The sequence below is a fragment of the Larus michahellis genome, chromosome 1, assembly GCF_964199755.1.
Source record: "Larus michahellis chromosome 1, bLarMic1.1, whole genome shotgun sequence".
NCBI lineage: Eukaryota > Metazoa > Chordata > Aves > Charadriiformes > Laridae > Larus > Larus michahellis.
In genome coordinates this window covers 125,572,115-125,592,371 of record NC_133896.1, presented here as the reverse complement: position 1 = coordinate 125,592,371, position 20,257 = coordinate 125,572,115, and the positions used below count along the sequence as shown (strand labels likewise).

General features: G+C 44.4%; 1 protein-coding gene across 1 annotated transcript; it reads left to right on the top strand.

The window, feature by feature from the left end:
- The first annotated feature begins 466 nt into the window (after nucleotides 1-466).
- On the top strand, nucleotides 467-18,547 carry TMPRSS3 (transmembrane serine protease 3). The gene is made up of 13 exons (XM_074572870.1): nucleotides 467-484; nucleotides 1,545-1,689; nucleotides 3,639-3,749; nucleotides 4,630-4,746; nucleotides 6,355-6,478; nucleotides 7,445-7,570; nucleotides 8,299-8,342; nucleotides 9,078-9,243; nucleotides 10,796-10,965; nucleotides 12,631-12,726; nucleotides 13,887-14,029; nucleotides 15,448-15,600; nucleotides 18,527-18,547. Exons 1-13 carry the CDS (start codon nucleotides 467-469, stop codon nucleotides 18,545-18,547), a joined length of 1,434 nt encoding a protein of 477 aa, XP_074428971.1.
- Nucleotides 18,548-20,257: the final 1,710 nt, after the last annotated feature.

The window sequence follows — 20,257 nt, the reverse complement described above, 5'->3', positions numbered from 1 at the left end:
AGAGCCCGGTGAGCCTACAGGCCTTGTGTGCTGAAGAGATGAAGCATCTGGGGCTTCTGCCTTCTGCCGCCCACAGCCAGCAGCAGATACTCTTCTCCGCTGCACGACTTTTGGTAGAAGATGAGCAAGCGCTCGTGGTGCTCCGTTCGCGGTGCTCCTTTGCTGAGGGGTTACAGCAAGGTTTGCAAATACGACAATATTACCTGACTCTCTTAGGCTAATTAAAAAAGCCTGCTGAATTTGTATCTTCCCCTTTCTGTAGCCATGCCATCCGGGGATACCCGATACCCCTTGCCAGCTTGAATTACATGGGCTGCTGCCGTAATGCCGTATGCGGCAGATGACTGACTGGGCAGCCGCGGATGGCTCAGTGGAAACCTTTCCAGGGCAGACTGGCTTAGCAACCTTGGAATTTCCTTGTGGTTTCTTTTGATAATGAAGAAAGAAAACAGTTTTGCTTTTAACTATGACTTCTCAGGAAGAGGTGAGTGAAGCTTTGGGAGCATGTGGTATCCTCTAAATAACCGACACATCAGTGTTTAGCTTTCATGTAGTACACTTCACAACGATGTTTTGTTTCCTTATGAACAACTTACACACCAGTTAGAAGTCTTTTTTTTTTAATATTTAAAAACCGTGCACAGTAAGCTGTCCTTTTCTTTGCCTCAAAGCTAGCAGATTGTATGTAAAATTTAATTTATGTTCATTGAAATGTACATGAAGTTTTATTAAATGAAAGAGACCTTAATGCACTTGTTTGATGAAAGGTGAAAAGATATTCCAGGTGACTTAAAGATACAGTGTCACAGACAGAACATGTATTCTTTGCCTAAAATGTGTCATTGTAAGCATTGTCTGGGCTGACTCTGCAAACGCCTACACTGCTTTTACCGCTTATTAGCTCCTCTGTCTTTAACAAACCTGGACCTATTTCACACCAGCGTGGGTTTGAAAATCTGATTCCTTTTGCCAGTGACAGTAGAACCAGAGTCAGAAATTAGTATTTCAAAGCTCTTTATTCTGAATTCTAGTGTATCCCATTTTCCTTGTTTTTCATAGCGTAGAAAGTGATCAAAGGTTTTCTGAATTAAAATTCAGTGGGCCGGTGCGTGAGGATCCTGTCAGGTTCTATGCAGGTGTCATATGCTTTTTAGTCTTTCTCTTGTTTCCAGTTGCAATTAAAGAGCAGGGATGGATTCACACTCCTAGTGTGAGTCATTACAAGTAGCTTTGGTGCTTAGACAAGCTTGAACAAAATTTAACTCCGGTACTTTGCTGGCTAATTAATTATAAGAGCTCCTCTCATGAGCGTGAAGTAGACAACATTTTACAAGGTGGTTTCTTTTGGGCAAACACTGCATTCTTGAGAGTGTCTCGGTGGATTCACATTGGGTCTGTATTGCATTCGAAAAAATGGAATAAAAACTTAAGTATGAAGCAAAACTACCTGTCCCTTCATATCATGAGAAGGAAGTCAGATTTTTTTTTGAGTTGATAGAACCAATTTGTTTAAATATTATGTTCTCCCCACCATGTTGAGCCAGGTACAAGAGACAAATCCCACTACTGGAAGTCTTGAAATCATCTCTATTACGGAAGATGAACCGCCAGTACCAGAAGTTCAGTTTTCCTTCAAAAGATTTTTCTTCATACCACAAGCAAAAGTGGACCCCAGTGCAGATGGATCTGGTAGGGATACTGCAGAGCTTTTTGACCTTTGTTATCTAAATGGCTAATGTAGGTCTTTAACCTTGCAAAACTATGCTTGCCCACTCAGTCAGAGAAAGCAATCACTTAGAGAAAGAAGAAACGTAACCTCACTCCCCCAGCTGTGAGGTTTGCCAGCATATTAACAGGTGATGACATCTTGTGTCGACTTGTGTATGAAAGCATTTTTCACAGCCAGATTATTCACACACCTCAGCCACATAGCATACATTTGCCCACGCTTTTCAGACACATCTTTGAATGGCTTATTTGAAATTTTATCAACCTGGAAATTGGTTCATTAAAAAAACTACATATACAATACAGTAGCCTTGGAGGAATAGCATGCATGTCTGCTACTTCCCATAAGTTTCATGGCAAAAGTACCCATTAACTTCAACAGAGGCAGGCTGAGCATCAAGGATGAAGCTAGAGTAATTTAATTTTCTAGTCCATTAGCTACTAGAGCTGTGTAAGATTTTTAGCACACCAGACACTGTTCACAAAACCAGTTACTCAACTGCTGCTGAAAGGATCTGTGCAGGCTGGGATTTGCTTGTGAGTCTATAAGCGCTAGGAGACACTCCTCATCCTTGACTGATTATAAATTCCTGCCAATCTTAAATTCAACGCTTGAAGACAGGGGGTGAAGAGCTGCATGAATTAAAATTGAAGACAAGGTTCTGCCAGTTCCTGTGTGTACCCATGACCAAGCTGTGTATGCTATTTTCCCATAGTTTGCCCTTCGAATATCAGAATAATCAGAATACATGTCACACAAGTGAATCATTCATTATTTTCAGTGGAATCTGTTGTTGTCTTCCAGAATGAAAATACCACTAAGTTGAGGTCAGCTGTGGAGGTTATGGGTGAGCAGGACAGGTCCAGCTCATGAAATGTATTCAGCAGTTACTACAGATGTATACTTTAACTTTAGTTGCATTTTTTTTCCTTGATAACTCAAAACTCAACCTTGAGCCATTTCTCAGTTCAGTCCTTGTCTTTATAGCAAAACTTTGGCTAGATCCTTTTTCCCCACATTTTTGAAGCTATCTTCTGGTTTGGGGGAGTCTTGGTTTTTTGCAAATTTAGCTTTCTATCATTGTTAGTTAACCTTGCTTCCAAGTCCAAAAGGACCACTAACTTTCCTCCTTCTTGTCTCGAATACCTATTTTGCTAGCTAGTACTGTCTTCTTTCCAGCACCCCTGCTCCTGTTCAAATCTTTAGGCTCCTCTTAATTGTTCCCGTGTCTCTGTTACCCTGATTCTGCAGGAATGCATCGCGCGTGGGACTTAGCTCCCCAGTGCACGAGGTGGAGCTATGTGGCTGCTGGCCTCATCCCGGGATTTTCATAGTCCCAGACGCGGTGCTCAGAGCAGCATCCGGCTGGGGCTACAGCTGGAGGGAGCACTGGGACCATGGGCTTGGTACCAACAAGAATCAGGAGGCATCACAGACAGGAATGATCGTAATGAGGAGACTCAAACTAAACTAGTGCATTCTTTGCTACTTTCACTGAAAGAATATATTAGTCCTCTTCAGCTTTGTGAAGTCCTCAGAGAGTATGTCTGTACCCTGCACACACAGGTTTGATTACACGAACAAACCAGCTCTGAATTTTACTTTTCTTCAGGGTCTCACATTTTCAGGAGAGGTGTTTGTATACTTCTAAAGCTTTCAGTGTGATGTGGCCCATGAAAATAAAAATATAGAGCACATATTATCAATTGCATTGAGGACAGGCCAGGTGCTCTGTAAGGGCACAATTCAGACACCTCACAGGTCTCTGAGAGCACTTGGGTCTGGTCAGCTCACAAAGTGTATGCAGGGGTTATTACTGCCATCTAGTTTAAATTTAGATAAATCTTTTTCATTGCAAACACAAGCTGGTTTAACTTCACAGAAGCTATTCTCTCTGTTTGGTTTCTAGGAGATATCGAACCACCTTCAATATGCCATGCTTTTATCTCCCTAAAATACTTTCCATATATCTGTGGTTTATTCCTTGCAGTAATCTTAACAGTCGCCATTGGCCTGGGTGGTGAGTACAATTAGTTATTCATTAAGTTCTCGCTTAACCATTCAAATGCTTAATTTTTCATGAGCCTTTTACTTAGAATGGAATTAAACTGCTACTGTGGCTTGTTTGCTGAAGTAAAAAAATCTTGTTGATGTGATGGCTTTAAATTTTACTTACATGTAGGGATAAAATAGATTTGGCGCTCATGAGAGGGTTGGTGTAATATTTACAACACTGGGAACCTGCAGCACCAAGAAACCTCTCTCGAGTCAAACTTTCCTGATTCCTCTTGGGTGGTGAGCTAAGAGTTTAGAAACCAGGGGAAGATTCAAGTAGCGTACACTATATTTTTGTCCTGTAATTCACTTCTTTAAGTTTTTTTTCAAAGAACTAAAGAACTTTCCCCTGTCACAACCAACCTCTACAAAGGAGGAGAAAATGCAGAATGAGTTTAGTGTGACCTGCCCAGGTCTAGGTGCCAAATATATTGATGCTGGAGCAGTGTCTTCACACCTGCAACAGGGGTAAACTTGCAGGAGGCTGAGGTGTCCCCTGGGGAGGGAGCGCACTGGGCCTATTTTGCGAGGGTCTCCTTGCCTTGCTGCTGAGGGGCTGAAGCACCAGGCAGAAACTCGCCCTGGGGTGAAATGTAAGCAGGGGTGAGGGAGCTGGGAAGGAGCCAGCGCAGGGAGCAAGGCTGACTCATCCTACAAGTCATTACTAATGGATGAGTTTAGCAGCACCATGTAGCAACCTACAGGTTGTGTTTCAAAAGTTCCTAGAGTGCGGGAGGTGTCTTTTTCTTAGCAAGACAGAAATCTGGCCAGATAATGGAAGTCAGAAGTGTTAAATTAATATCCAAGTGTATGCTCATCACCCTGTTTTCTTTCATTCTTGTTAGTCCAATACAACTGCATTGGGAAGTTTCGCTGCCGATCATCCTTTAAGTGTATCCAGAAATCAGCCAGGTGCAACGGTGTCTTCAACTGTAAAGAAGGGGAGGATGAGTATGGATGTGGTAATTTAAATTTGATTATAAATCCCTCCTAATTCCTCCTGTAGCATCTGGCACGCTATCAAGAAATGCATGTTGTAGAGAGTTTGGGTGAGACAAGAAAGATAGAGACTGATGGACTATCTAAATCACGACTTCAGAGGAACAATCTCTCTGAGGTATTGATTTACAATGTGTGATAAATCAAATGGCTCTTAAGATAAATTTAATGTTTGCTGAATACTGCTACTGACATATCGGGCATGTTTCTCCATTAAAAGTCTTGATGATTTTCACTACTGTGAAATGTATGCCTCCATGTCTGAGTTTCTCTCTGTAATGGTTTTGGGCATCACAGGGCCATTTTAAATCATCCCTCCCTGTCCCGTGCTATGGAAGATGACTTGGTGATTTCTGCCTCTGGAGGGAAAGGGCTCTAGTATTAGTAAGCAGAGGAACTGATATTTAGATCAGTGTACTTGTAATTCTCACTCCTGTACCTACAGGCAAGGGAGGCAGCACAGCTTTACATCTGTGTGAAATCAGGAATGAGAAGAACCACGAGCTTTTGGCTGCAGCTAACCCCATGCAATGCTTTCCACCTTTGACATGGTTTCCCCAGGGAAGAATCTTCAGGCCTCTGTGGAGCCATTGGGCAACACGTGTGCTTTTCTTGTCTGCCTTTGCAAAGTAATAACACTGGCCCAGGGGCGCCTGTGGGAAACCCTCGTCCAGCAGTGACCATGTACATGGCCTCCCTTCTCCCTGGGAAGACCATGTAAGACATGCCTTTTCCCAGGTCCAGGTGCCTCCTGGACCATGGTGTGAGGTGCAGGGATAAGGAGGACATGGTGACATGCAGGATGAAGGAACCGTGGGTGATGGTTCTGTACCTGGGCCTCCTGCAGGACTTAACCATCGGCCTCTCATCCGGAGGCATCTCAGCACAGCTGGCAGCAGTGTTAGCTCCCCGGGGCGGCTCAGCCCTGCGGCCAGGCTGGCGTGAAGATCTGCCCATGGGGAATGGCTGAGCTGAGCAAAGCCAGGCTGGCGCGGGAAGGGAGTCCTTGGGAGGCCAGCTCCCAACTTGAGCATCTCTCCTCTCCCCGCCCTTTACCCACCCATCAGCCCAGACGTGCCAGCCCCATGTCAGCAGAGGGAAGAGGGCAGGAAGCTCCATGGCAGCCCAGGGGCGGCTGGGGGCAAGCGCATCCACCTCATCCACCTCAGCACAGGTGCTAACTACCTTTCATCACTTACCTTGATCATAGGTTTTCTCAGTGCCAGATGTCTGCAGCTCCAACTCACTGCGATCAGCAAGACTTGCCCAGGCTCACTGGAGGGCAAGGCAGCCTTCTCCATCTATATTAGAGTACCATCCCATATCCATTCCCATGAGCACAGGCTTTTTTCTCCTGGCTGTTCTAGCTCGGTGTACCTTGGTTCCCTTCCTTAAGTGTGTGTGTGTGTGTGTGTGGAGGCAGGGGGGCACAGAAAAACTCTGTGTAAAAACTCAGTGAGCCAAGAAATGTGGATGCCACAGTGGTGCATAGACACAGATGTGTAAGTGTTGTGTACCTGGTGGTTCTTCTTCACAACTCACTCAGGGATTTCTTCCTCTGACTCTCAAAGTCCGCTTGAGTGGCAAGAAAGCGGTGCTGCAAGTGTTCACTTCTGGGTCCTGGCGAACAGTCTGCTCTGACGACTGGAAAGCGGAGTATGGAAATACTACCTGCAAACACCTGGGTTTCTCAAGGTATGAACAAAAAATGGAAGAAACTTTATTTGGCATTTTGAACAAACTGTGAAGTTTTCAATCTTTCTAGTGAAACCTTCTATTCGTCTGTGCATTGAAAGAAAAAAGGACTTAAAAATCCATCCTTGTGAATGACACCGTTGAGGAGATTTGAGATGATGTGAGAAATAGTCCTGAATACCTGTGCACTGCAAATACTGTTTATTACTGCTCTAAATCCTGGATGAGGCCTAAGTACGATGGTTTGGTTAAATCTTCCCTATGGGGTGCAGGTGCCTGAATCGTACTTGTCTCTCTTGTAGCTTACCGCCTGTCAAAAAAGCACTAAAAACGTATGAACATTTTCCATTTCTTTTACTTCCTCAATGGGAAAATTGTATATACAATCATGCCATTACATCTATTAGGAATTAAGGTCCACCTCACAATTACAGAAGCACCTGGTGAGGTGGTTCTTACTGGATTGATCCCATTACTGGAAAAGCACCATTTCTCTCACAAACTTTCACACACTTGAGAAAGAGTTTGAAGTTGTGACTTGCAGTGATGCTCTGTTATTTCTTACAATACTGTAATTCTGATTTCTGCATAGTATAGTTAGCAGTATAAAGATTCTTTAAATAAATTCTTGTTACCTTTAGGGTAAAATATATCTCAATTGTTCAACACAAAAGACAAGAAAAAATTACAAATTGTTCATCCTCCCTGCTGCAAAACATAACCCTAGAAAAAACAGACAATGAGCTCGCTAGTGCTTCTGAAAATGTGTGATTTCCACGCGATTATGGCAAAAATACACACACGTTATAAGAAGCATTTCTTGGGGAGGGTAGGATTACTTTATCAAGTGTCAGAATGTGATTATTGTGGTTGCTACACTGGGTTTTCATTAGCAGAAACGCTGAATTATTTAAATGGATTACTGAAATGCTGTCTGAGGAAGCTGTGTTTATGGTTTATTTGCAGTTATGTGAGTTCAGGTTACCTGCCTGTGGCTGCAGTCGAAAAACAGTTTCAAAGACATTTCGTGTCCCTCAGCTACTGGTTATCAGCTGATCAAGCGACATCCCTGCACAACGCGACAAACCTCAGGTGTGCCTCAGCTTGTTCATCCTGACTGAAAGAGACCAATCAATAGAAGGAGAATTACTAATAGTTTGAGATTGTTGACTATTTTTTCAGGCACGTAGTACTTCATAAGTGGTTGGTGTTGTTATGCATCATACACCAAGGTTCTGTAGCAGTCTTGCTGGAATATGAAGAGCCTGATCCAAGGCCCATTAAAATCTACAAAGGCTTTAAAATGAGCTATTTAAAAAGCCTATTTGTCCCATGATCCCTTTTTTTTTACAAATGGATAGACACCAGGCACTTATCTTTTCCCATTGTGGAGCAGATTGTTTCAGTTTACAGATCCCTAGATATTTCCCAATGGGGATAATGAACCCTTTATGGTCCATTTCTTCCTCCCGACAATTGCCTGTTTTTCTTAGTTACCTTTCACTGAGAAGCAAGATATGGATCCAAGGAGACTACAGATCACATGTTGAAAATTGCTGATCAACCTCCCCTTGCAGAAGAGTGAACCACTCTTCAGCAGGGCAGCATATGGTCTGCAGGCTCCCAATGGTGTTTAAGCTACTGACTGAAGTATTTCAGCTAAATGCTCCTAATTTAGGTATTTCCACTAAATGCCCAAACTAGATTGGATGACTACATGACTTTGTGTCTCTTTCAATATATAAGTTGTTGCTTTTGAAAAAAAAAAAATAACAGTATTCCTAAATTGGAACTAATACTGCACTGTCTTTTCATCTTAGAGAGGAATGTGCTTCTGGCAATGTGATCATCTTAAAATGCTTGGGTAAGAATTGGGAAACGTGAAAATACAATCAGAAACTGTCCTTCTTCATCCACTGCAGAACAAGCTTTGGGAGGAATTGTGTGTACTCATGGGCATACCTTACCATCAATTTATCACACCAAAGTAAAATTTCAGGAGGTGAGAATAGGCTGGGAGGGCAGATTGGGAGCATCAGGTAGCAGGAGCGTTTTGGTGAGAATCACAGTAGGAAGCAGACGTTTAAGGATTGTGAGTGTCGAGTCCGTGGACTGATGCTGTAATCCCAACTCTTTGCCATCTTTGTGGGGAAAGGGAAATTCTCTCTTAACATTCAAACTTTCATCCCATGCTACTCCATGTCAGCTAGTTTTCAAATCAGGATATGAAAAGTCAAAAACCAACAGCACAAACATCACTAAGGGAGAGGAGATGCTTCAGCCTACCTATGTGGCACCCCATGCATTTTAGGAGGGCAGAGCAGTGGGTTTTACAGATCAGCTGGGCCTTATGTCTGCAGGGGAGAAGATGTGAGCCCCACAGCCCCCATAGCAGCTGCCAGGCAGGATGCTGCAGGTACAGGAGAGAGGAGGAGAAACCTCTGGTGGCAGCCACAGCTGGAGACGTAGGCCATGGGGATGGGGACAGTCCTGCTGCAGAGACCATCTGACCTCAGCAAGGCTGGGAGCAGAAGGGCTGAAAGTGACCAAAACGATGACTGCGTTTCCCTCATGGACCATAACCTTTGCTTTCTGGCAGCATGTGGTACCCGGGCCAGCTACGGGCCACGGATCGTGGGGGGCAATGCGTCCTCCCCCCGGCAGTGGCCCTGGCAGGTCAGCCTGCAGTTCCATGGGCACCACCTCTGCGGAGGGTCCGTCATCACCCCACGCTGGATCATCACAGCTGCCCACTGTGTCTACGAGTAAGTCCCTAAATCGCCTTGTTCAGGGTGTCCCAGTGATGCCGCTTGCAGAGATCTGTGGTTGGGGTACTGCAGGGTAGGGATAATGCACTGTGCTTTCTCTCAAAATAAACTGCAGGAGAGGCTGGGTTCTCCTTATTTCACTGGCTTCCTCCATAACATTTAAATGACCTCTCTCTCTCTTCTTGCAACGGTGCGTGTGAGTCTTTATTGAGAAAAGGTCTCCCCAAGAAGTGGTCCAAATCAGGGGCCCCAGTTTTCAGATATTCTGGGCAGTCACAGCTTCCTGGGAAATCAGCTTAAAACAACATTTAAGTGCTAGATCTTAGGTATCCCGATCTGCAATTTCTGTCCGTTTCATGTGGGTTAACAGCTCAGGAGGAATTTGAACTCAGCTGCTCTGGTACCCTGGAGCTCCAAAATGAATCACACCATCTTTTTCAAGCTGATAGGATGAATCAGTGACAGTGAGTTGTACTGTGCTTGGTGCCCTTTACCACATACTCACTGCTCCTTTTTATGCTGTTTCAAGTAGTCTTTGAGTTGTAAATAGATGCTAAACAGTTATTTAAACTCTTTTGTGTAATTATAAACATAGCCTTCTCTCCTATTTATAATGAGCTGTGTGGTTTTGCGGTGCTTTTTATTGCCAATAGCGCAGGAGAGCGCTTCTCACTCTTACAAACTCCAGGCCACTTTCACCAAAGACATTTAGACAGCTAAAATGGGATTTATCTGACCACTTTTAGGTGCTCACAGCACAGATGCCTGCTTCTGAGCAAGTCCTGTAGCACGCTTTTATACCCAGTGGAGAGAAGAGACAGGACAGAAAAATTCCCCTCCTAGATCTTATATAGAGCACTGTGTCGCCGTGAAAAGAATTACTTAGAAAGCAAGCATTTTAGGACTTTTGTCCTTAGGACTTCTGTCCTGCACAACTCAGCTGGTTGTGGTGTGTTCAAAGGCTGATGGGGATGGGAGCTGGCAACACAACCCACATCCCCTGGAGCCTTTTCCCAGCACCTGGAGCCTTTTCCCAGCACCGTCGCTAACCCACCGCTAGCCTGGTGGGGCGAAGCCAGGAGAAGAGGAGCTGCTCATGAGCTGAAGGCTGAACGATGTGGCTGCTCATGAGCTGGGGGCAGAAGCACCTTCCAGGCGGAAAGCCTCTCTTTTGAAAACGCCTTGCCACGAGTGCCTCTGAGCTAGCCACATGGTTGAGCACAGGCCTGCCAGGCAGCACCATCGACTGCCGTGGGGTCACATAGGAAGACAGACAGTTTTTTCAAGGTAGACCAGTGCAAAGCTCTCATATGTTTGTAAAAAGCTGCACAGATAATAAACCAGTGAATAGCAGTGTGTTGCTAAGATTAGTCATTCTTTCTGTATTTTTTGAAATTAGATGCAATACATAGCCAATATTGGTAGATAGGTAAGCAGACTGTAGTTATTTGGGTGTAGAGTTTTATGTTGTTCATAATCTCAGGAGACAATTAGAAAAGCTGAGAGTTTTCTTCAGGGTTTTTCACTCTTTCTGACCTCTTTGTTTCAGCCTGTACTTGCCGAGCTCATGGAGTGTGCAGGTTGGTTTTGTGACTCAGCAAGACACCCAGGTTCACCCCTATTCAGTGGAAAAAATTATATACCATCGAAACTATAAACCCAAGACGATGGGAAATGATATAGCACTGATGAAACTGGCGGCACCTCTTGCTCTCAATGGTAATTTTTTCTGTTAACTTTCACTTGACTTTCTCACCTTTCTAGCAAATAGTGTGGAGGGTCTTTCCTAGTACAGACAGGGAAATTTCTGTTGGCGCCCTACACCTGACCCAGGACCATTGAGGGGATCCCCACTGTCTCTAAAAGCGATGAGATGTGCAGCATAGATGTAGCCAGCCTGCTGCTGTGATGGCAAGGCAGCCACCCCGTTCGGACTATACCGACAGAAACCCACCCTGGCCTCAGTATCAGGAACTCCTCTGTACTCGATATCCAGGGGGTCACAGGGCTCTGCAAAATGTTCCCAGTCCCTTCTGGTATCGGCTTACCAAAGGCATTTAATAATAGGCAAACATTAGCTTTATTCTTTCTAAATATTTTTCCTATCTAAAATAAACGCCCCACCTCATTTTACTTGGAGGTCACAGAGATTTTTATCATGTCCGTTCTGTGAGTATAGGGAGATCCAGCAGTGTCCAAAGCTGAAAATCAAGCTTAAATTTCAAAGAGAAGAAAAGGCAATTCAAATATAATGACGCTCTTAAATTAAAACCACTTTTATTTTCTCAGCAGGATGCTATCTACAGCTGACACAGTTAGTGAAGTGAAATAATGTATAATAATATTGTATGAATTTAAATGATCACCTGCCAATACCTCCTAATCACTGTGAGCTCTCTGCAAAGGGGAGTTGGCTCTCTCTGACGCATCTAGATTGTCAGTTCCTAAATCCTAAATCAAGTTTTAAACTTCCACTTTGAATGAAAATGAAGCTTGATTTTGTTCTGTTTTATGTCTCAGGTAGTGCTGTTTTCTTTTGCTTGGGAATAACTTTGGGAGGATGTCAAGAACAGTAGTGGCTCTGCACCTGAGCCAGATACCCGCTATGCCCCGGGCGGGGGGACGCTGGGGGCAGTCTGGGGGGCTTTGGAGGCTCCGTGCTGGGGGCTTGGTGCTTTGAGCTGGGATCATTGCACCGTGGAGAGCTGAGCCACTAAGAATTGCCCAGTAATGCCTCCTATCTTCCTTCCCTTTGCGATGTGCCATCTTGACAGGCTGCAGCTTGTCCCCATGAGCATCAAACACTGATTATATTGCACGGCATTCAGCGCCCCACAACAGAGAGGTCCTGAAACTCTATGAGCTGGTGGATGGGAAGCAAAGAGCACCCCAGACATCTCGTTGCCCTTTCAGAAGAGGGCAGAGATGGGCACACACGGGTCTTTGCACGTGCCGCTGGAAAACACCTGGTGTTTCCTGGTGTAGGAGGTGCCACACAGTCGCGCGATGGTTAGCCACGGCCATTTCTAGTCCCAATCAGGTCACCGTGGGGTCTCCTCTGATCTGCCCAGCAGCTGCATACGTGGTGTGGTTCTTGTTTGCCCATTCTTCAATTTATTGACATGCCAACACCTCCTTTTGTTGCTTCATACTTGAAACTAATTAGGCCTGGTGTAGGTATTGTATCAAACCTTCAAACCTTGGCCATAAGACAAAAGAGCTGCAGAGATGCCTGGCTATTCATGTGGGGAGTGGATGGTGTTCCTAACAAGTTCACTGCAAGCCAAATCTTCAAGTTTTACTGAGGCATATGATTTTTTTTTTTGATAAATCTTAAAAACAATTCTCTCTTTTTTTTCTCTCTCTCTTTTTTTTTTTTAATAGGTCACATAGAACCAATTTGTCTGCCTAATTTTGGTGAACAGTTCCCAGAAGGAAAAATGTGTTGGGTATCAGGATGGGGAGCAACTGTGGAAGGAGGTATTTTAAATTGTCTGCTGTTGATTACACTACACGAAAACATCTCACACACAGTAAATACAGGATTTGGTCAGAGCGTTGTTCAACATTAAGTTTTCTGGAATATCTGGAAAAAGAAGACATATTGCTAAATTTTATGCTCACATTGAACTGCATGGGGTCAAAGGAGGCAAAAGTGCTGTACAAACCCTTATCACAAGGAATGGGTGGTTATACTCTGTGAAAAGGTTGAAAATGACTTGTGGGCAGCAACACCATCCAGAGCATTGTACTCGGCCTCAGTCGAACAGGCGGTGTCCTTTGTAACTTCAAGCACAGAAAACACAGCATGAATGTAAGAATCAACCATCCATTTTTATCAGAGAAAGCCTGTATGCATTTTCAGGCAGGTGGGATGATGTAGAAATTGCATCTGTGAATAATATCACAAAGAAAAAGGAATTTACTTTTTTTTTTTTTTACCATGACTCAGGTCATGTTAGTCAATAATACATACTGAATCACTTTCATAGGAAAATGCTTGAATTCTCAGGTCATTTTTTTTTTAATCATTGTTCATTTGTCTCATTTAACGTGTTCCCATTGTTCAGAGAACAAGAACAGTATGTTACCTGACCTACAGATAATAGCGAAAGGTGGGGAAAAAAAATGAAAGCAAGGTTTACCACATAAAAAGTCAGCTATAAATTGGCAATAGTCAGTGTGCAAATACTCCTATTGGTAGAAATGATTCATTCAGACTCTGAACAAAATAAAATAAATATTTATAAAATAAATGAGATATTTGCAGATACTTTGTTGATTGACAGAACAGGGGATAAATTTCAAACAAATTTGGGTGCTAGTATTGAAGACAGTGTCCAACTAGCTTTTAAGTTCGTCACTCTCATTGACTGTCTAGTTTGAGTAGAAACATATAATATAAACTTTATATGATATACTGTGGTAATCCACAGCTCTATAGAGTTGTTAGTTACTGGATTCTGTAAGGGATGAGGCATCTCGTTGCCTTACTTGTATGTTGTAATTTTAAGCGTATTCCTTTAACCCTTGTTTGCCAATTCTTCATATACTAAAATGTTTTCTGTTTATAATTGCAGATTAGTTTCAAGGATAGAGAGTTTTTTCTTGTTTTGTTTTGTTTTGTTTTGTTTTTACAGGTGATACATCTGACACCATGAATTATGCAGGTGTTCCTCTGATATCTAATGCAATTTGCAATCACAGGGATGTCTACGGTGGGATCATAACTCCTTCAATGCTTTGTGCTGGGTTCCTAAAGGGAGGGGTAGACACCTGCCAGGTATGGAAAAGTTTCCAAACTGCAACTGTGCTCATTAACAGCAGCAATGGAAAAACATGAGTGATAAGTTATCAGAAGGCACTCCCAGGCAAACATTTCATTTTGTGCCATTTACTCTGTTTACCGTGAATATCAATCACTGACTGTGCGCTCATTCATGTGCTACAACTCCCTTCTTACATTTCTTCTGTGGACCCACTTCTGAAGCCAAATTTACTTAAGACATTTTTTGATTTCTTGCATGTGCTACAGCATGGTGCCATCCTTTCTTTGTCCTGGTTGTGGCCTCTGCACTGCACTGTGAGCAGCTCTGGAGACCTGCAATGTGTAGAAACCCTGTGGTGAAAAGCAGCCAAAGCGTATATCAAGGGAGAAGCAGAAGCATGTGATTTTGGAATAAGTAGAGTGAGGCAGGGGGAAGGAAGAAAGAGAGAGGTGTTTGAGTAACTGAGAGGGTTGGTAATGACTCTGGGGGAGAGGGGTTCCCGACAGTGGTGGATCAGAAGATCCTTCACATCACACGACGGCGATGATTCAAAATCATTGTCTGAGTCATGATGGCGCCCACCTTGTGCCAGGTCTCATCCCCATACACACTAATGTGGACTCACCTAGCTAGTTATGGATGAAGAGCAAGGGCTGGGGAGGAACTTCATGTTTCCAGGTTTGCTCAGTCCCAATTACATGGGGGACAAGACAAAGCGAAGGCATTAGCTGCACAGATCTTCATTTAAGCGCCTGTTTGCACAACATCCCCAGGAAGGTACCCAGCACCAGCACGTCACTGTGCCTGGGAGAGCTGCCCAGAGGCATCACGCTCAGTGTGTGGCTCCACGTGACAAAATGAGCCCTACTCGCCAAAGGGAGAGGCCCGTTCCAAATTCCCTTTTTTTCTCCTGTTATTGTGTTGGGCTTTGATGCTTATAGGGCAGGAAATTGCCCTGGTAAAATAAATTGAGAGTTTTCAGTACTTAGATGTCAGTCTTAATGAGTCGAATCTGCTCAGCAAAGTGTCTGGGAAGGGCCAGAAAAGCAGCGTGCGAGACTGCAGGCAGGGGCAAGCAGGGAAGGAGGGGGGGTGCAAGCTTGCTGTTGCAACCCTGGGCTCGGCTCAGCTCAGTAGCCGGAAGCTTTCTGAGAGGAGCAGCTGGGAGAGACCAAGCCCATGGCATGGAGACTGCAGATTAGCGGTGTCCTGCCTGCAGGAGAGGCACGCTCCCCAGCGCCTGAATGGTGTTTAACAGCAAGCTTCAATGTTGCTTCTGTTGTACGGTAACTGGGGAAAGCAAAATACGATCTAATAGACATCTCTAAGAAGACTCCATCCTCTTATGCTTTTCCCAGGACATAGAACAGAGCAGAAATAGCAGCCTCCATTTCTGCGGCACTGATGTTTGTTTTAATTCTTTGATCTCCAGGGAGATAGTGGGGGCCCTTTAGCATGCGAAGATATGAGTGTCTGGAAGTTGGTGGGGACCACCAGCTTCGGCGTGGGCTGTGCAGAAAAGAACAAGCCGGGCGTCTACAGCCGAACCACCTCCTTCCTGGACTGGATACACGAGCAGATGGAGGTCTGGTTTTGCTCTGTCTCTCCACCTCGGGTTGTCGCTTTGGTCTGCCTATGCCACACAGGGTTTAGCTCATATTTGTCGCAGCTGAGTAGCGTGTGACCCGAGGACGTGTTTGGGGATGGGGGCAGGTCCATGTGCAGACCAGGCAGGGCAAGGTGTGGGGGGTCTTAACAAGATGTGGGGGGTACGAGGGCAGGGACAGGGAGGGGAGAGGACTGTGTGAGTGACTGGGGAGCGGGGCTGGAGGCACGGAGCAGAGAGCAGGGAAGTGTGAAAGGGCTGAGTAAGGAGGTGGGGGGGTGAGGGGAGGGCGAAGGAATTGATGCTAAGGGGCATTACCTGAAGCCATGAGGCTGCTACAAAAAAGCCTGGGGAGTGGAAGCTGTGCAGGGACAAAGAAATTAGGGAGGGAGGGAGGGAGACGCTGTTGGCTAGAAGGAGAGGAGAGCAGAGGCAAGGAAGTGGGGGGACGCTGCAGCCACCTTCACCTGCCCCAAAGGTGGCCCGCTCTTCGTAGACCAGCGCTGCCAGAGAGATGCTGGGTTCAGCAGGTTTAGCTGTGCAGGAGAGTCCTTGTGCTTCAGGTGGACTCCCAGGCAGGAATCCGTTGCTTGAGCAGAGGCATCTAGAGCCATTTTAGAGACGCCAGTCTGTCCTGCCTGGCTCACGGGTGTCCCTGCAGAAAGGCAAGGATCTGCAGCTAGCCCTGGGTTGTATCCACCCCATGGGGATGTCTCTGATACACTGCAACAGCTCAGCTAGATATGATAGAGGATCTATGGGAGATCGGAGGCCTTCTGGACCAGCCACTGGAGGTCAGGCAAAGTGCACTTTGACACCTCAGGTGGCACTAGATGGTGCATGTGCAAGGCAAGTGAGCCATCCTCCACTGCCCTGGTAGGAGCCTAGACACATAGCTCACAGGTACACACCTATGCACAAGCTCTTAATTGTCATTTTTTTAGCTTCATGGCAAAGCCACCTTAAGGACCAAAGCATACGTTCAGTCCTGCTCTAGCCAAGTCCTCACAGACTGTGGTGCCAGCGCTGCTATTCCAGCACCCGGTTTGCTGGAATGAATGAATGAATGAATAAATGAATGAATGAATGAATGAATAGCAATACAGCCCCCCAGCCCCAACAGCCGCCTGTGCCACCATGAAGGCACCTGATGAAACCGCTGCTGCCCCTATCTTATTTGTGAAATATGTGAGATGTCCTCCTCAAACCAAAGTGCCAATATCAAGTGTTCGCAGACAAGGAAATGCCCCAAATAAGGTTGTGTGTGCAATTTCACTTCAGACCTCCATCCGTATACTGTATGACACACGCTGTTTTCACAACCTATATTACATGTGAAGATTTATGCTGTCACATGCCTATCTGTCAGTCAACAAAGCTAAAGAAGACAGGATAACACTCCTAAATCTTTAAGTTCTCTAATATTACTTTTTTTTCTTCCCCCAAAATATATATATCATTGTGATTAATTTGCAGATGCAAAAGCCCAGACATTTCAGATGAGGAGTTCATATCTAATGAAAGCACAGATCTCCATTATAAAGAAGTGATCAAGGGGGAAAAAATACAGCTAAATCTTTGTTTAGCTAAACGTTAACATGTTACCATTTTTCTCAGGGACATCCTTCAGATGTAAACATTAATTCATCAATTTATCCTCTTAGAAAGGATTTTCAACTGCAGCATAGAAACATGGACACTTTTTAGCAGACGCTGAAACAAATCAAAACAAATTAGAACTACTGTGCCTTTGAAAATGAGACCAAGGGAATGGCTTGCACCTGGCAGATCTGTAGTGTGGCACAACGGTCCTGATCTGCTCTTTACCTGCTATTACCCGGGGTGGACTGGGGTTCTTTTGGTCTCTCCAGAAGTTTCTGTGCTTTCTCCAAACAAAATTAACTCTCATAGCTAAGGCTTAGCAAAGGAATTAGGAAAGAGATCAATTTTGATCTAAGAGATGCAAAATTGCAAGAAAAGGAATTCGCCCATCAGCAGGCCCTTAAAGGCTTTCTTTCTGGCAATTAGCTTTCTAACAGCTCACCTGTCAGGGCCAATGATCTAATGCAAGACATGATCGAAAAGGAGGCATTTGTGTTTTCTGATCTTCCATTTACAGTTTGGAAACCTGAATAAAGCACTTCTGTCTCTCAACTTTTAAGGAGAATACAAATATTTTGCTAAAGGCTCTCTCCTGTGAGTGCAAAGAAAAGTTTCTTATTGCTTTCCACTAAGTGGTGAAAAGCAGTTGATGTCATTTAGCAAGATGTTTCTCCTACATTGTGAACAGAATTTCTGCTGTCTCCATTTTGGACAGTTCTCCCACTAGGGAGGAAGCAAAAAATTTATAGCACTAAGGGGCGTAACAGTGACTGACATATATTACTGTCTGAGAAGTATTATGCTTCAACTATTACTCCTGAATAGACATGAAAGGTTCCCACCCCAGAAAAAGAAGAAAAAAAAAAGAAACCAGCAATGGAACAACTAAGAGGAAACAGAATAAACCTCTTCAAAGCCTACTTAGCTTTGCATAGTGTCCCATGCATGCAGTATCTACCACTATTACTAATATATTCCTCCATCCCCCATAACCATACATCTTTATAAGCCTCGTGTTCCTGTCTCAGCTCATGCAAGGCTGAGAACTAGTGAACTAAAGCGGTGAGAGGAGCTGGTGGCATTTGCTCGGGTTCACAGTGCATGCGATGGAAATTGGACTCCACCTCTTTTGTCAAGGTGGTGTGTTTTTCTGAAGAACTTCAGCTGGCAGGACTGGCTGCAGCAGCCCCACAGTTCCTTTGGTGACTAGTACAGAGGGGGAAAAAAAAGTCATTCCTTTTCAGAGTTCAATAGGTGGCAACATGAGTGTTTGAGTAGATGCATAACTGGTTTTGCTTCCCAGAGAGAAGAACTGCAGACCTGAGGAGAGTGGCGACATGCTGGGCTTCTGAAAACTCACACCACGCTCCAGCCCCACAGAAGGACCCATCCCATTCTTCTGGACATCTGCTCTGAGCTTTGTACCTTCACAGACTACTTTTTACCATTTGTTTTGTGTACCGGTAACTGTGCTTAATGAAAACTGTTGCACATTCACCCTCTTTCGGATGGAAGAGGCAGCTGGACGCTGGATGATGGGCATGTGTATTTACTGTCAGCTACAAATTTCACATGTAGAAAAAGTGCTAAGACTGGTAACCCAGGATGCTATCGCAGTAAAGTTTTGCAGGCACCATGAGTAAAAGACTAGAGCAGCTTCAGATCAGATTGCTAGCTATTAGTTTAGTACTTACCTTCCAAGAACCAGTCTACAAAAAGACTTTTCCTGAAAGTGTTCACATATAAGGTCCACTCTGTTGCACAGATAGCAGCAGCTATCTTTGAAGCCATAAAGCAAGCAGGAAGCAAGCAGTTGGCAATTTTGGCAAGCATTTGGCAAGTATGTTCAACTCTTGTTAGAAGAAAATTTCTGGATTCAAATCTTTTATCATGTGGTTGTGAACAGAGTCCCTAAAAATGAATTTTTAGGCATTTTCTTGCAGTAGATAGCTCTGAAATGAGCAACGTACAGATGTAACCTTACTGAAAAATTCTGAGATTACTGAACAGTCTTCAAGGGAAGAGGAGCTTCTTTACTGCCTTTCAATAGGCTGGAGAGCCCAAACCATTGCTCTATCTGTGATGCACCATGCGGTGCAACAGCCATCGAATACCCCCAAGCTCACATCACGCAGTACACTTCACCAAGGCACTCACGCTCAGCCACCTTCCCTGCTTTCCCTCCCTTTCTCTGCGAATGCGATGATATAGATCCTGCGCTCTTTGTACCTGTTGGTGACATCAGTGGTGCAGATGAACTGATGCCAGCCAGGCAAGGGACAAAATATCTGAAGTGCTGCTGTGGTTTCCTGTCTTACAAGCCATTTTAATATAACAGCTTCATGTTGTTAGGTTGGAAAACGCCTGATCATTTTGTGCTTGCCCTTTGTAAAATTCCTGGGATGAAAGCTGTCAATTTTAGAATTGCTTGCCAGCGACTAGGTAGGCTGAATATTGGATAGTACTGCCAGAGCTTTTCAATATCAGACAAAATTGATCTTATCATCCAATCAAGTGCTGCTGATCTGCTTGAAATGTGGTTTTGGATGCAGTCTGTACGCTTCCAAATCAGTATCTGCATCGCCACTGTCATCCACCACTGCTGCTCTTGCAGCTTTCTTAAGCACTGGTGAAATTGGAACTGCATCCTCACTGCAACACGTCCCGTCAGAATCGCGAGAGAACAGCAAACCCGCATAAACTGTCAACTTCCGCGTTGTTCCGTGGATACAAACTTTGATCTCAGAGGACACTGGGTAGTACCTGTTCACCCTGGCTAAAGAAACTGCAGTGCAATGGAAACAACACTTCCAGAAACAGCACGTTGCTAAAAAGAAGAAGGAAGCATTATTGCAAAGCTGACACAACAACTGGAATGAAGTGAGAAATTTCACTTGACAGAACCATGACAGAATTAAAACAAAGTATGTTGAAACCTTGTGTAACTAAGACATTTTCAGGGGATTTTTAATGTTCACTGTGCATTATCATAACATTTTCACAGCCCAACATGGCTCGTGTTTTAATATTATCA